The following is a 12891-nucleotide window of genomic DNA, read 5'->3' as shown; positions in this document are numbered from 1 at the left end:
TGACAAAATTACACTTATGTTGTTTTCTACAATACTTTATGTTGGAATGCATGCACAATAGGGGGGCGGGAAGTTGCCAGGTCTCAAGTACAAATTGATCTACCAGTAGGCCAACAAAGACAAACGCTTTATCAGACATATGCATTGAGATATATTCATTTTAATATGCCATTTCTCCAGGCAAGCAAGAACTGTAAAAAGAAAATCTTTTGAGAACCATACTGTCTGCCTTTATCTCAAGTTGAGCAGGGCAGCCTCTTTGTGTCTAAAGAGGGAGTCAGATCAACTTAAACTCTTACAGTGGCATTACAGACTTGATTACCTAGGACTGGTTGAAGCAATTCTCCATGATACCCCATGACAGCTATCAAATCCTCTTGACTGAAACTTTATAGGGTATTGAGTAGCACCTGAATAGGACAGCAAATTGTAGCTTTTAAACAGATAGAACAAATTCATACAGTTTAGCCGATATCTAAAGAGCAATGTAGAATCTCCCTCTTTCACTTTCTAGCATTAATCATTTGGGCCATGCAGATGAGTGAGATATTGTATTTGGAAAAAGAACAGTTGGTAAGGTTTAAAGTGCTGATTGCTTCTGTCATCTTGGGCATTATAAACAAAATGGTATGAGTTTGTCTTGAATGTATTTTACCATGATGCAATACAAATTTCCAATAAGTTCAATTCAGATAAAAAGTAGTTGAATGGGTGTGGAATGTTGCACTGGCTTTGTAAAACTGCATGCATATGTATGTACAGTGTTTAAGATAGAGACTTGATACTCTTTGATCCAACCACTATATGCTGGAGTTTGATCCTAGGGGTGGGGTGGGGACACTTTTACATATATGTAAAATGGGGAGAAGTGAGGTTTACTTATAACTGAAAAAAGATGTGGATATTTCTTCTTTGCTGTAGTCATCTAGAATAGTTATTAGATATTATCTTTTATTTCCAGATTCTTGGAATTTGCTTTGCTCACAACTTACGGAGTGACATCAATGAACAGAGACAGTTCCACTTCTAGCACTCTCAGGTTGTTAAAATAGACTTGAAATTTTATCAGTGTTTAGTATGTACTAATGTTTTTTTATGGTTTTCAGAGGCATTTTACTGTTGATGCTATGCTCTAAATCCTAAGCAATATGATTAAAATGTTGAGCATTGCATCTAATTGAACTGTACAACCTGAGTGCACGATTTTCTCTTAGGGAGTTTGTGTTGAGTTAGCCAAGATCCCAGCTATAAGATGTGTGTAGACTTTTCATTGTTTTGTTATTTTTTATATCAAAATCACAAACACATACACACTAGAACATGCTTGAAAGTCCATGAATTTTTAGAGCAAGTTCAAATGTTACATGCACAATTTCTAGAAGAGTTGTAATCGTGTTAATTATTAGCATTGATTAAAATAGAAACAGCCAATATTCTAAGTTAAATATGTTTTTCCATGATGTGAAAACAGTCACATAATTGATCCAATATTTTAAATTATATTAAAAAAGAAAAGAGAAATCATACTGTCTTATGATACATCATGAATTAAGTCCTTGAAAATTATTACATTGGTTTTGGAAAGTTCTAAAAAGTCCTTGAATTTCATACTTCGAAAGCTGTATAAAACCTGCATTATTTTATCTTGGATTCTTCAAATCAATTTAAATTAAATCATTGCCATTACTGATGTTATGACTGTGATCTTAAACTTAGTAACAGTAAAGAATGAAAACCAACAAGTTTTGTAAAATTCAACAAATGATTTATTTCCCTACAACACAGAGTGAAGTTTAGATAAAAAGAATATACAGCAATGCGAATTCAGTCCCAAATAATCCTGAACGATTTATCACACATCCAATCATATAAACTTCCTACTGAATTCCAGTGGTATTAAAAATAAGTTTCAGTATTGAATGTGTTGACATTGTTGTACTCTCAGATATGCTGTCACTGGCCTATAATGTGGCAGTGTGCTAACAGACTTTTGATGTATCACAATAATATAATCTAAAAATGTTCTTGTCTGAAATAACTATAATTCCAAGAATATTAAAGATGAGCACTTTGTATTTCCAGTGAATAATTTTAGTGAATAATTCCACCGAAATGAAATAATGAACTCAGCAATAAGACTGATTCTGCCTCAGATGTTAAACGCAAGAACAAGTAATTTCTCAAGTAAATAAGATTATAGAAAATGCTAAAACACAAAAGTAGAACCTGGATGAGGGTCAAAATTTAATTTCTAGAATATTCTAAGTTGTCATCAAGATAATGTCTGTTTCTAAAATTATAATAAACAACATGGGAAACATCAGTTACAACATGTTCTTCATGGGAGAATTCCAATGTCCTAGACCCAGACCTGAACAAACATATTTACCACCATTGATAATGATCCTAATAATTAACCCACACTTGTAGAGAAATATTAACTATGTGTTATTTGTTTACAAAGTAAAAGTTACTGGTAAGTTACACAATGAACTTGATTTTGGACAAGATCAAGTCCAAATACAATTATAAATAACATATAATCATGGAGAAATCAACAAACAAATACAAATTAAATATACATAACACTAAGATGCACACAATTTCCCTGAACTTTGAGTTTGATCAGAAACATTATAAACATTATATTTTGTAAATATAAAGGCTACAGGTATATTATTATTTGTATACTTTTACCTGTAGACAGGTGATCCAACCATATTTTTGTGATTAAAGAGGCAATTTTGGCACCACAAAAAGTATTTTCAGTTGGATGAGTAAATTACTGAGAAAAATGATATTAACTTCTAATACATTTGGAAACAACAAAATCTAATACATTTGGAAAAAATAAAAGATAATTGAGAAGAAAGAAGGCTGACGATTTTTTCAGAAAACTTACGGATCATAAAAAGGATTTATTTAACATTACAATCACTTTGACATTATTGTGTGCCCAACAACAGATATGTTCATACATGCCTTAGAAAAGGCACATGCAACCTATAGCCCAATCTGGCCTGGTTTTATCCGCTTATTCGTATCATAAGGTGTGGCCCGTGCCCTGGAGGCTGTTACACATGCCTGCCTAGGTTAAGCTTAATGTTAAAGTATTTTGGATTATGCTTAACATTAAAGTTTCTTCTACTTTCTTGCTGAATAAAACTTAGGCTTAACAAAAAGAGGTTATCTTTTACTATAAATTTTTATTACCGTTCATAGAGAAACATGACTTTCAAGCCTATATTATGACTTTTATTAAGTTTCAGTGTAAATCAGTTTTACTTGTTCCCTCAAGTCTTACATATTTTTTTTTTTTTGCTTTCAGAGAGAACTAACCTCATCTGCCTGTCAATCTATTATTGATACAATGGTTAAGTATTGCAGTACTTTATTTCAGTTTACCAGGCACTTACATTTTTGCTGTCATATAGTTTGGTGTGGGGATCCAGTTTGGAAAGACAAAAAATTTTCCTGAATTAAAGGTTTGGTCACAGAAATCTGAAAACAGAAAACAAATCATCGCATGACGGAACATCTAGTCAAATTCAGCTGTTCTTTGAATGCAGTAATTGGTCACTTTGAATAAAAATGAAGGATAATATTAAATCCTTGTCCTAAAAAATATTTTACTTATGTTTCATGAAAACTGTTCGGATTAATGCACTGAATAGTTTCATTCTTTTATTGACTATCCAAATGGAGGAGAAATTTATAAAGTTTTAAGTTTAAGTTTATAAAGACAAGAATATGTTTTACTCTTGAAAGTCTTATTTAGTATCTTGCTCAGGTTGTATTTCATTCCATACATTTTCTTAATAATGACTGTCATGGAATAGTTTTTAAATAAAAGGATGATTTGAATGTAGTTAAGGTTTTGTAATAAGCAGTATCCACTTGAAGAAATCAGTGCATAGAATAATTAAAACTTTTCTTTGTAGCTATATTTGGAGGGTTATATTTACAATTATTTATGACAATGCTACACGTAATGATGTAATTTTGAATACGTTATATTCTACATCAGATTATTATATTGGGCAGGGAGGCTTGGTAGAGTTTTGTCTCGCCTTTTTTGAAAAATGTAAGACATTGTTAGCATGATGCCGTCCACCAACAGCATCAACTTGGTGTTAACGTTTTCATAAAAGCCAGTGTTGGGGTTTTTGTAAATCATTGTTACAGTATTTGTGCAAGTAAGTGTTAAAGTTTTTGTACAAGCCAGTGTTTAAGTTTTACTGTAAGCCACCGTCAAAGTTTTCATGCCAATTAATAACTCAAAAAAAGGCGAGATGTGATGTTCACAGATAAACCAAATATGTTAATGTTTGATGTAATGTGCAGTACAATACGGTACAATATATATTTTCTGTGTTACACATGATATTGATCAGCTCTGTTTTCTAATAATGGTCACATTGTATAAGAATCACTGTACTTTTTAAACATTCAGGACTTGGTTTTCTATAATCTGTAATTCCTGAAAATATTATATCATGAGAGACATAAATGAGCAGAAATGATGTGGTCTGGAAGTGGTTTTGAGGCAACCAAAGAAAGAGGGAGTATTGGAAAACTGATGAATTTTTGCATTTGCATTAATGCTTGTTAAGTTGGAACAAACTTGTTTGAGAGCTTGTAAGTGCCAAACTTGATCATGCATCAATTCCATACATCGTAATCCTTTTTAGTTTAAATTGGGGCACAAGATGTGTCTAAATTGAACAACTGTTATCCACAAATAGATATTTATCACAGAAGATTTTTCCCAGAATATTTACTTGTTCATTGTAATGCTTTTCTTAATTTTCACTTCACTTTGCAGGACAGGCTTATGTATTTAAAAATTTCAGCAAAAATTCTTGAATATACTTCAGAATCTTGCTGCTGCCTTCATTCTTTTGATATCAAATTTTAAAAAGACAAAAACATGCCAATCTGGATAATTGTGCCTTTTTCACAAGTTCATCATTAACATTCTCTTTGCATCAAATTAATGATTTCATTCACTTCCATCGGCTGGTAATCCTTCTAAGCATAGACTTTTTTGTTATGGTAGGATCAAGAGAATAAATGCATGTAGCATCTTATATATAGGTATATAGGGTCTGTGTTCAATGTTTTGTGCTTATACAGGCATGTTATTTTATTCAAATGAATTTGATTGGTTGAAATTAGGAATTCCTGGCATTTAATCTGTGTTTAATAGGCATGGTTGATGGCACATGAAACATCATATAAATACATAACACAGGTTAACGGATGTGGAGTTCTTAAGGAGATTCTTTACCGAATTAAAAAAAAATAAGTCAAGTGTGTTAAAATCAAGATTAGCATGTTTTTGTGTATAGGGTTTAACAGATTATCTACACAATCTTGGCTATTTACTGCCAATTAAAAGCTGAGTTCCAGAATTTTGAAGTTAAAACTTGCAAAATGTTTTGGAAGAAAAACCCTTTCAAATAAAATTGAAGAACATGTAGTCCTACAAGATAAAATGTAAGGATTCTAAGGTTCTTAGAAAGGTGCATTAAATAAAAGATATACTTTAAAAACTTTAAAATCTTTCAGATATAGGGTCAGTGTTTTAAAATAAAATATATACTGTAAAAACTATAAAATCCTTAAAGCATAAGGTCAGTGTTTTGTTATACAGACATTCTTTGAAGAAGTCTATTTCCAGTGATTCATCATGAAAAGGATTTGTAAGTTTGAATAAAAAAAATTGTCTCGTAGGGTGGAAAAACTCCATTGATTTGAACAATTTGTGAATGTGAATCAGTGATAAAATTGTTGTGATAATTATCTTCACAAAACGTTATGTAAATTAAAATGTTTCAAGGATTGGTAACTTTATGTGATTGTGTTGTAAGAGATACATGAAAAATTTAAATCACATTATGTTTTCTTGCAGCCCAAGATCATATTTTCTTGTACAAGATATAATGCTCTCTGATAAAGTATTTAGGTGCCAATTTAAAGACTAAAATATTTCATAACAAATATTGCTGTTTTTTACAGTATATAGAAAAAGCATCATAAACAATACCAGTTGAAAGCATTAGTTGCTATCATGGCAAATGTGCAATGAAATCTCAAACCAGGAGTAGATAACAAGATTTGCATTTACCTATTGCTAAGCAAGGTTTTTATGTAATCAGCTAGTCAGTCCTTTAATAGTGAATTTTTTTTTTGTTTTTCTTGCTTTTTTTGGCACAGTATTAAATATTTTGCCTGTGCTGGCCTTTTGTTGTCTATTTGAATTATTTGATGCTATGGCTGCTGTATGTATACTTGTATTTCATTGACCACTGATTTTTGTTAGCCCTGCTGGTTATAGACCAGAAGATCTTATGGGATGGTCTGTTTTCCATTTTCTGACATCTGTCATTGATCAGTACATTGGCACAAATTTATTACCACTCCTTAACTACTTGCAGGAAACTTTTAAAGCACAATAATCTGATGATTTAATTGGTCCTACATGAAAATAGCACCCACTTGGACTCCAATATGGCTGCCACAGTGGACAACATGAAAATCATGTTGTCACTACTACTTCTAAATGGATGTCAGATCAGCATGGGAATTTCACTAAAAGATTTCTTATGACGTCTTGTTAGTCCTAAATGAAAATGTTGCCACAGCAGTCATATTGGAAATTTTGTTTCTGCTACTCTTCTGAAAGGAAATTAATATCAACATCGGGTTTTCACTGAAAGACTTGTATGATATCCATTTGGTCCTAAGTGAAAATCATGCTGAAAGTCATGTTATTGATACTATACTTTTACAGATGGTCTTATCAACATGGGGTTTTCACTGAAAGACTGTTTATTGCGTCTAATTGGTCTTTAATGAAAATGATGCCACTTGCACACCTAATATGGCTGCCACATCAACCATCTTGACAATTTTGTTATCACTATTCCTCCTGAATGGATTGGGCATGGTTTTTACTAAATGGCTTTTTATGATGTCTTGTTGGTCCTAAATACAAATATTGCTGTTCAGACATCCAATATGACCACTACAGTGTTTAGAGATCCAATATGACCACTACAGTGTTCAGACATCCAGTATGACCACTTCAGTGTTCAGACATCTAGTATGACCACTACAGTGTTCAGACATCCAATATGACCACTACAGTGTTCAGACATCCAATATGACCACTACAGTGTTCAGACATCCAATATGACCATTACAGTGTTCAGACATCCAGTATGACCACTACAGTGTCCGTCATGAAAATCACTACTCTAGAATGGATGACCAAGTTATTTTTCACTGAATGACTCATGGTGTCTAGATTTTTTGTAAATGAAAAAGATGCTGATCAGACTTACAATATGGCAGTGAGAAATGGAAATGGTGCTAATATGACATCCAATATGTCATTGTGGTAGCCATCTTAAAAATATCTTCCAAAACAGAAAGTCATAGCAAAACATGGAGTTTCCACCAGAAGACTTCTTATGACATTTTTGTTGGTACTAAATGAATATGGTGCCATTCAATATGTCCACCACTAAAGCCGATTTGAAACTATTCTTGCCAATGAATAGCATTATCAGAAATAAAATTTTAACACCAGGCTGTTAAAAGGGAGAAATGTTCTTATCATCAAATCCTGAAATATAATTCTTTTTAGATAGTAGAGTGTCAATCCCTTTGAGGGACTTCTTTTTTTGTTTTACAGTGACATCTTTAAAATAAATTGTAGCTTTTATCACAAATTTAATTTACAATGCAATAAATTGGTGCTAATCATTCAGGACACTATATTTTTATTGTTCATGTTAATTTTACACTATAACCCTGTTTGTTAATTTTGCTTTTTTTCTTCTTGCAGTTTGCAAGGCTGCATTTTTATAATTAAAATGTCTTCATATTTATAAATTTAGCTTTTTATGCTATGCTATCCTAATGATAACCCTCCCATTAGCCAGATAAAGCGGACTTATTTTGTAAATTGATACATTTTATTGTTTACATAAACATAAACTTCTTTTTCTTTTTATATGACCTGTTATTGGTTTTTGGAAAATGTGTTTGGCTGTGTTTAGATGTATTCTGTAATATTTTGCATAAAGGTTGTAGGTTTGGAAAGTGATATGGAAATGTGGTGATTTTCTTTAGAGGTTTGGTAAATAAGAAATACAAATTTGCTTTTTTCGTGCATGGCCTTTTCTTATAAACGCTCTCAAGCTCTGATCAAAGAAAAGTTGAATGAAATGTAAATGAAAATATACATGCATAAATACATGTAATTACACAATACAGTTGAAATATGTTATAACAAATTGGGAGTTTAACAGGTTGTATCTATAAACAGGTTGAAAGCACTGATACATTTTATTTTTCTTCTGGTAGTCATTGAACAAAAGAAATACTCAAAGTTTACTAGACCCTGCCAAAGATATTTAACTATACTATAACTATTTTCAACCACATTTCATTTTCATCATCCAGACATGAAGACTTTGAAGTGTGTAATATTACTAAAACAAAAACATTTCAATGACTTGAAAAAGTGGCTTTAACAGATTTTGAATCAATTTGACAGAAGGCATCCTGGCACTAAGGTCTTTGAAATTCATACAACTGATACCAATTTGCCATCATATATTTTTGCCATTGCCAAAAGACAAAACCTTCATATGATTTATCAAAAATGCAGAGCTGATTATTTTCAAAGTTGACAGAAAACATTCTGGCACAAAGGCTTTCAAGTGTTACAAATGATGTTCGTACCATAAGATATGGTTCCTGGAACTAAAAGTATGAAAAAATAACTTAGTTATACCTTCTTTGCCATTGCAATCCTACTCTATACACAAAAGTAGCATGTATATTTTAGTAGGAAAATTGCATTTGCACATACTGTTTTAATTTCCAGTGCCTGAATGATGTTTCTATTTTTGATTTTAGTGGACTACTTCAGCAAAGAAATCTAAAGTACATGTACATAAGTACATTCGAAAAACAGAATACTTGTGCTATTGGTGTTGTAAACACAATCCTCACTTATTGTCACATATTGGGAGTGTCTGTTTGGCAGTAAATTGTAATATGCATATGTTTAGAGTATTTTCATTTATTTGGTTAACGTTTAGTAAAATTTTTAAAAATATACAAAAAGAAAAGGAATAGACTTCATTTTCATATGTTCTGGAAATTTAGCATATCATATAATTAACTTATATAATGATACATGTGCAAACTTAGACTCACATATTTTTCAATTTATGTATGTAATACTCTAGTAATAGATATAATATAAAAGAAAATTATCATTATATGTATCCTAATTCAGCATGGTAGACAATATCCAGTTCTATATTAAGATCATTGCAACTTGTACAAATGATGCAGATTTGCAGTCCAATATGAGTGTTATTACTAATAAAGGAAAAACCTTTCATTTACTTACTTGATTAAGTTGCTTTCTATGAAGTAGAGTAAAGCTTGTACTACCCCCCTCACCAACATCGGCACAAGTGTTGGCATCATTGTCAACATATGCACAAACGTATACATTGTACAGCCTCATTGCTTCGCAACCATTCTTTGTTCCTAGATCCTTGGAAAGGGTTTCTTAGTACTTGCCCCCATGAGAGGGTGCGGACCTTGTGCAGACATGTACATTATTTTGCACATTGTTGGTTAAATTTTTGCATTTAGTTTGGGGGGGTTGAGGGATTGCACACTGTATTCCTACTGTTATAACAAGAATCCTGCAACTTGATGAGGAAATGCATTTGACTTTAATATCCTCTTCGTAAAAGTCTTTTATTGACCCTTGTTTCATGCTCCACCGGCTCTGGCTAAATGTTGTTTTAAGTTGTTTTTCTTCTCAAACTCTGTTAATACTGGAATCATTAAACTAGATGACTTTATACATCTCATTAGTGCCACACCATCATAAGAAAAGGTCACAATAACCTACATTTCACATTACTGTTTCTGCATCATGAAATTTGGAGAAGTGATGCATCTTGATAAATACTACAACCTTATTGTAAAGGAGGACTTTGTGACCTATATTTGATGCATCAGTGACTTTGTTGAAATGTTGTGTTTAAAGTTCATTATTGGGATAGTGTTTCAGTTAGAATCATGAAACTTTATAATTGAATGCATGTTAGTAATAGGCCTTTACAACCAAAGAAGGTCACTTTTACATTTTATGCTTTATCAACATATGTTAAGTATTTGTGTTTAACTCATCGCCAAATTTTTTGTATGCTGTATGCATCCTATCTAACACAGAAGGCTCTTTCTGACTGATATTTTTGGGAGTAGGAATAAATGTTTATTCAGTTAGAGACTTTCTATAACAGTCATTTTACGTTATATTGTTACCCTCATTGGATTACCTGTGTGTTGCACATGTGAATGAGTATATGAATTAGATGAGTCCGGTGCATGCATTTTATGCTTGGCCTCTGCTGTAGGGTACCCCATTAATTACTGATATTAACTGTCTTTATTAGTGGTCATACTGGCTGTCACACCAAGGTTATTCAAGCCTGTGATTTTCACACAGTAAAATTGGGCTTCTGAGGTGGACAATGATAACAGGTTCAGAAACGGGTTTTAAGAACAATTTAAGAAAAATTAATCTGATATTTACCAGATTTTTATAGTACCTCTATATTGATATAGAAAAGAACATTCTTTTTTATTGTTTCATATTTTTCTATATCCAGTCAAGGAGACCAAACACGTCATTGTCAGGATCACACGATCCTAAATTAATTTCCTGCATGATGTTTGCAAAGGCTTCTAGAGACTAGTTTAAGTTTTGTAGTGGCAAGCTGTGTAATTGTTGATTAAATTCTTCCTAAGATAACTTAAAAAATTTGCAAAAATTTTCAGTATTCTGGTATGAAGGCCCTTTAATTGCATACAAATTATCTGCAATAAAATAGGGCTGAAATAAAACTAGAGAAACCATCAAACAATATTTTCTGCAGTAGCAGTGAGCAGATATTGAAGAAAGTTTGAACAAAGCAACTTCCTAACCCAGATTTAATTGTCAACCACTTTTGTTTTTGGTTTTAGGTAAATGCAAGCCAGATGATCAATCTAAGACAATTTTAGCCTCATGTTAACTCATGTGTACCCTTTATTCATGGAATGCATTACAATTCACTGATATGTAAACTTTTTTGCATTATATAAAATGTTTACCAGTTTTCCTGGCAATAACCAGAAAATTGTTTTGATCTCTTTTCATGAGTATCTTTTTGAGTTTTATTGTGGATAAAGAATTCCCTTTTGTTTTGAACATGAATATTAAATCTGGAAGGATTTTTCTTCCAATGTACATGATAGATTGACTTTACAGTTTCAATATGTCCTGAAAATACTGTTTTTAAAATTGTTATAACCAATGGAAAGGAAAGGAAATTTAAAGTTTAAGCATATACGGTACTTAGTAAAGTAACCCACATTTATGGACATAGTAAGTTTTCATATAATCTTTGAAGAAAATGATCATTTTGAATCAAAATATTGGATAGCTCAGTGTAATTATTGAATAATTGCTAAAATTATTTTACCTGTCTCAAACATTTAAGCATTTCATTTTGAATTGCATACACACACACAGACACACACACAGAGAAATGTAAACATTTTTAGAATTGTATCTTTACTATCAGAGTTTAGTCTTGAAATATATAACAAAATTTAAAACATTTTGCACATTTAGAAAAAGGTTTGGAGTCATACTATCAGCTGATTGTATAATAAAGTTTATATTATGGATATATTCATATATCGGATGTCTTTAAATCATACTTTCTTACCAGAAAAAGTTTTTGAATAAAGTTGGAATGAATTTAAGTCCTAGAAGTTTTCTTTAATTGTTTGAACAAATGTTGTGGAAGATAGAAACTGAAAAAATTCAAACACTTAATAGGTGTAGCCACTGACAGTGAACAAAAGCCAGAACATGTTTAAAAAAGCATTCCTTTTTGCTGATGCTGTTGAAATTAACTTAGAGAAAAAACTTAATTTGTTTAGTATATATTTAGAGTAAATAGACATGTATTGGTAAAGAATTTGTAAAAATCACTAGGAAGAGTAAATGTAATGCCATGTTAGCCTAAGCCTCTTCGCCCCTCCCCCTCCCCCAAATTAATCAAATGCCTTTTATCCATGTTTTCAACAACTCTGGTTTTTTATTTGGTCCTGTTATCATTTACCAAATAACAAGGAGTGATATCTTGAGAGGTTTTGTCACCCGTGTACATTAGATAATTGATGCTTAAGACATGTAGAAAATGATCCTCCTCATGTCCTTTCCTGATATAAATTCCTAAAATGTGACAGTTCATATCGCAAAGGAGCCCAAAGTCTTGGCTTTGAATCATTTATCCAGGGTCCCTATTCCTGTCCTTAAAATCAATCATGTGTTGAAGCATGTTGAACAGTGGACATGTTTTATTGGAAAAGGTTACATAAGCTGTTTGTGCATGTGACATAATTGTGTTTTTGTTCCATCCTTAGTTTCGCTGCAGAGGTAAAACTTTCTTTCATAAATTGTGATTCTTCTTTGAAGACATTACCCAATCATAATACCTTAGGAAAATTACTACCACCTCTCAAATCTAGCCCTACCAGATTGAAAACTTTTAGCTACAAAACTAAAAGTTATCTGTCCATCTAGGTGGCAATCGTGCAGAGTTATCCTCCTTGTTAGAGGGATTAGCAACAAATCCAATGAATATCTCAGTTACTAAGTCTGCTTGTGCTAAGAAACATGCTATCACCACAAGAGACCTTGCAAAAGCCAGAATAAACTTTTGGAAGATGTACCATTACAAGCTGAAAGAGTCTTTTCACTTGTAAGGAAAGTATACTCCATCAATATTTCCA

General features: G+C 32.0%; 1 protein-coding gene across 1 annotated transcript in view; it reads left to right on the top strand.

Annotated features, from left to right (window-relative positions):
* LOC149803066 (tetraspanin-5-like) overlaps nucleotides 1-11856 on the top strand; it is a 33541-nt gene extending 21685 nt beyond the window's left edge. Inside the window, exons 8-9 of the mRNA XM_089952638.1 lie at nucleotides 962-1039; nucleotides 3329-11856. Coding sequence (XP_089808764.1) covers nucleotides 962-1030 — 69 coding nt within the window. The 3' untranslated portion in view covers nucleotides 1031-1039; nucleotides 3329-11856. The remainder of the gene's footprint in view (nucleotides 1-961; nucleotides 1040-3328) is intronic.
* The last annotated feature ends 1035 nt before the right edge of the window (nucleotides 11857-12891 follow it).

This window comes from Sinohyriopsis cumingii, chromosome 3 (assembly GCF_028554795.1).
Source record: "Sinohyriopsis cumingii isolate HCF-2022 chromosome 3, ASM2855479v2, whole genome shotgun sequence".
NCBI lineage: Eukaryota > Metazoa > Mollusca > Bivalvia > Unionida > Unionidae > Sinohyriopsis > Sinohyriopsis cumingii.
This window is presented reverse-complemented; position numbering and strand designations above follow the sequence as displayed.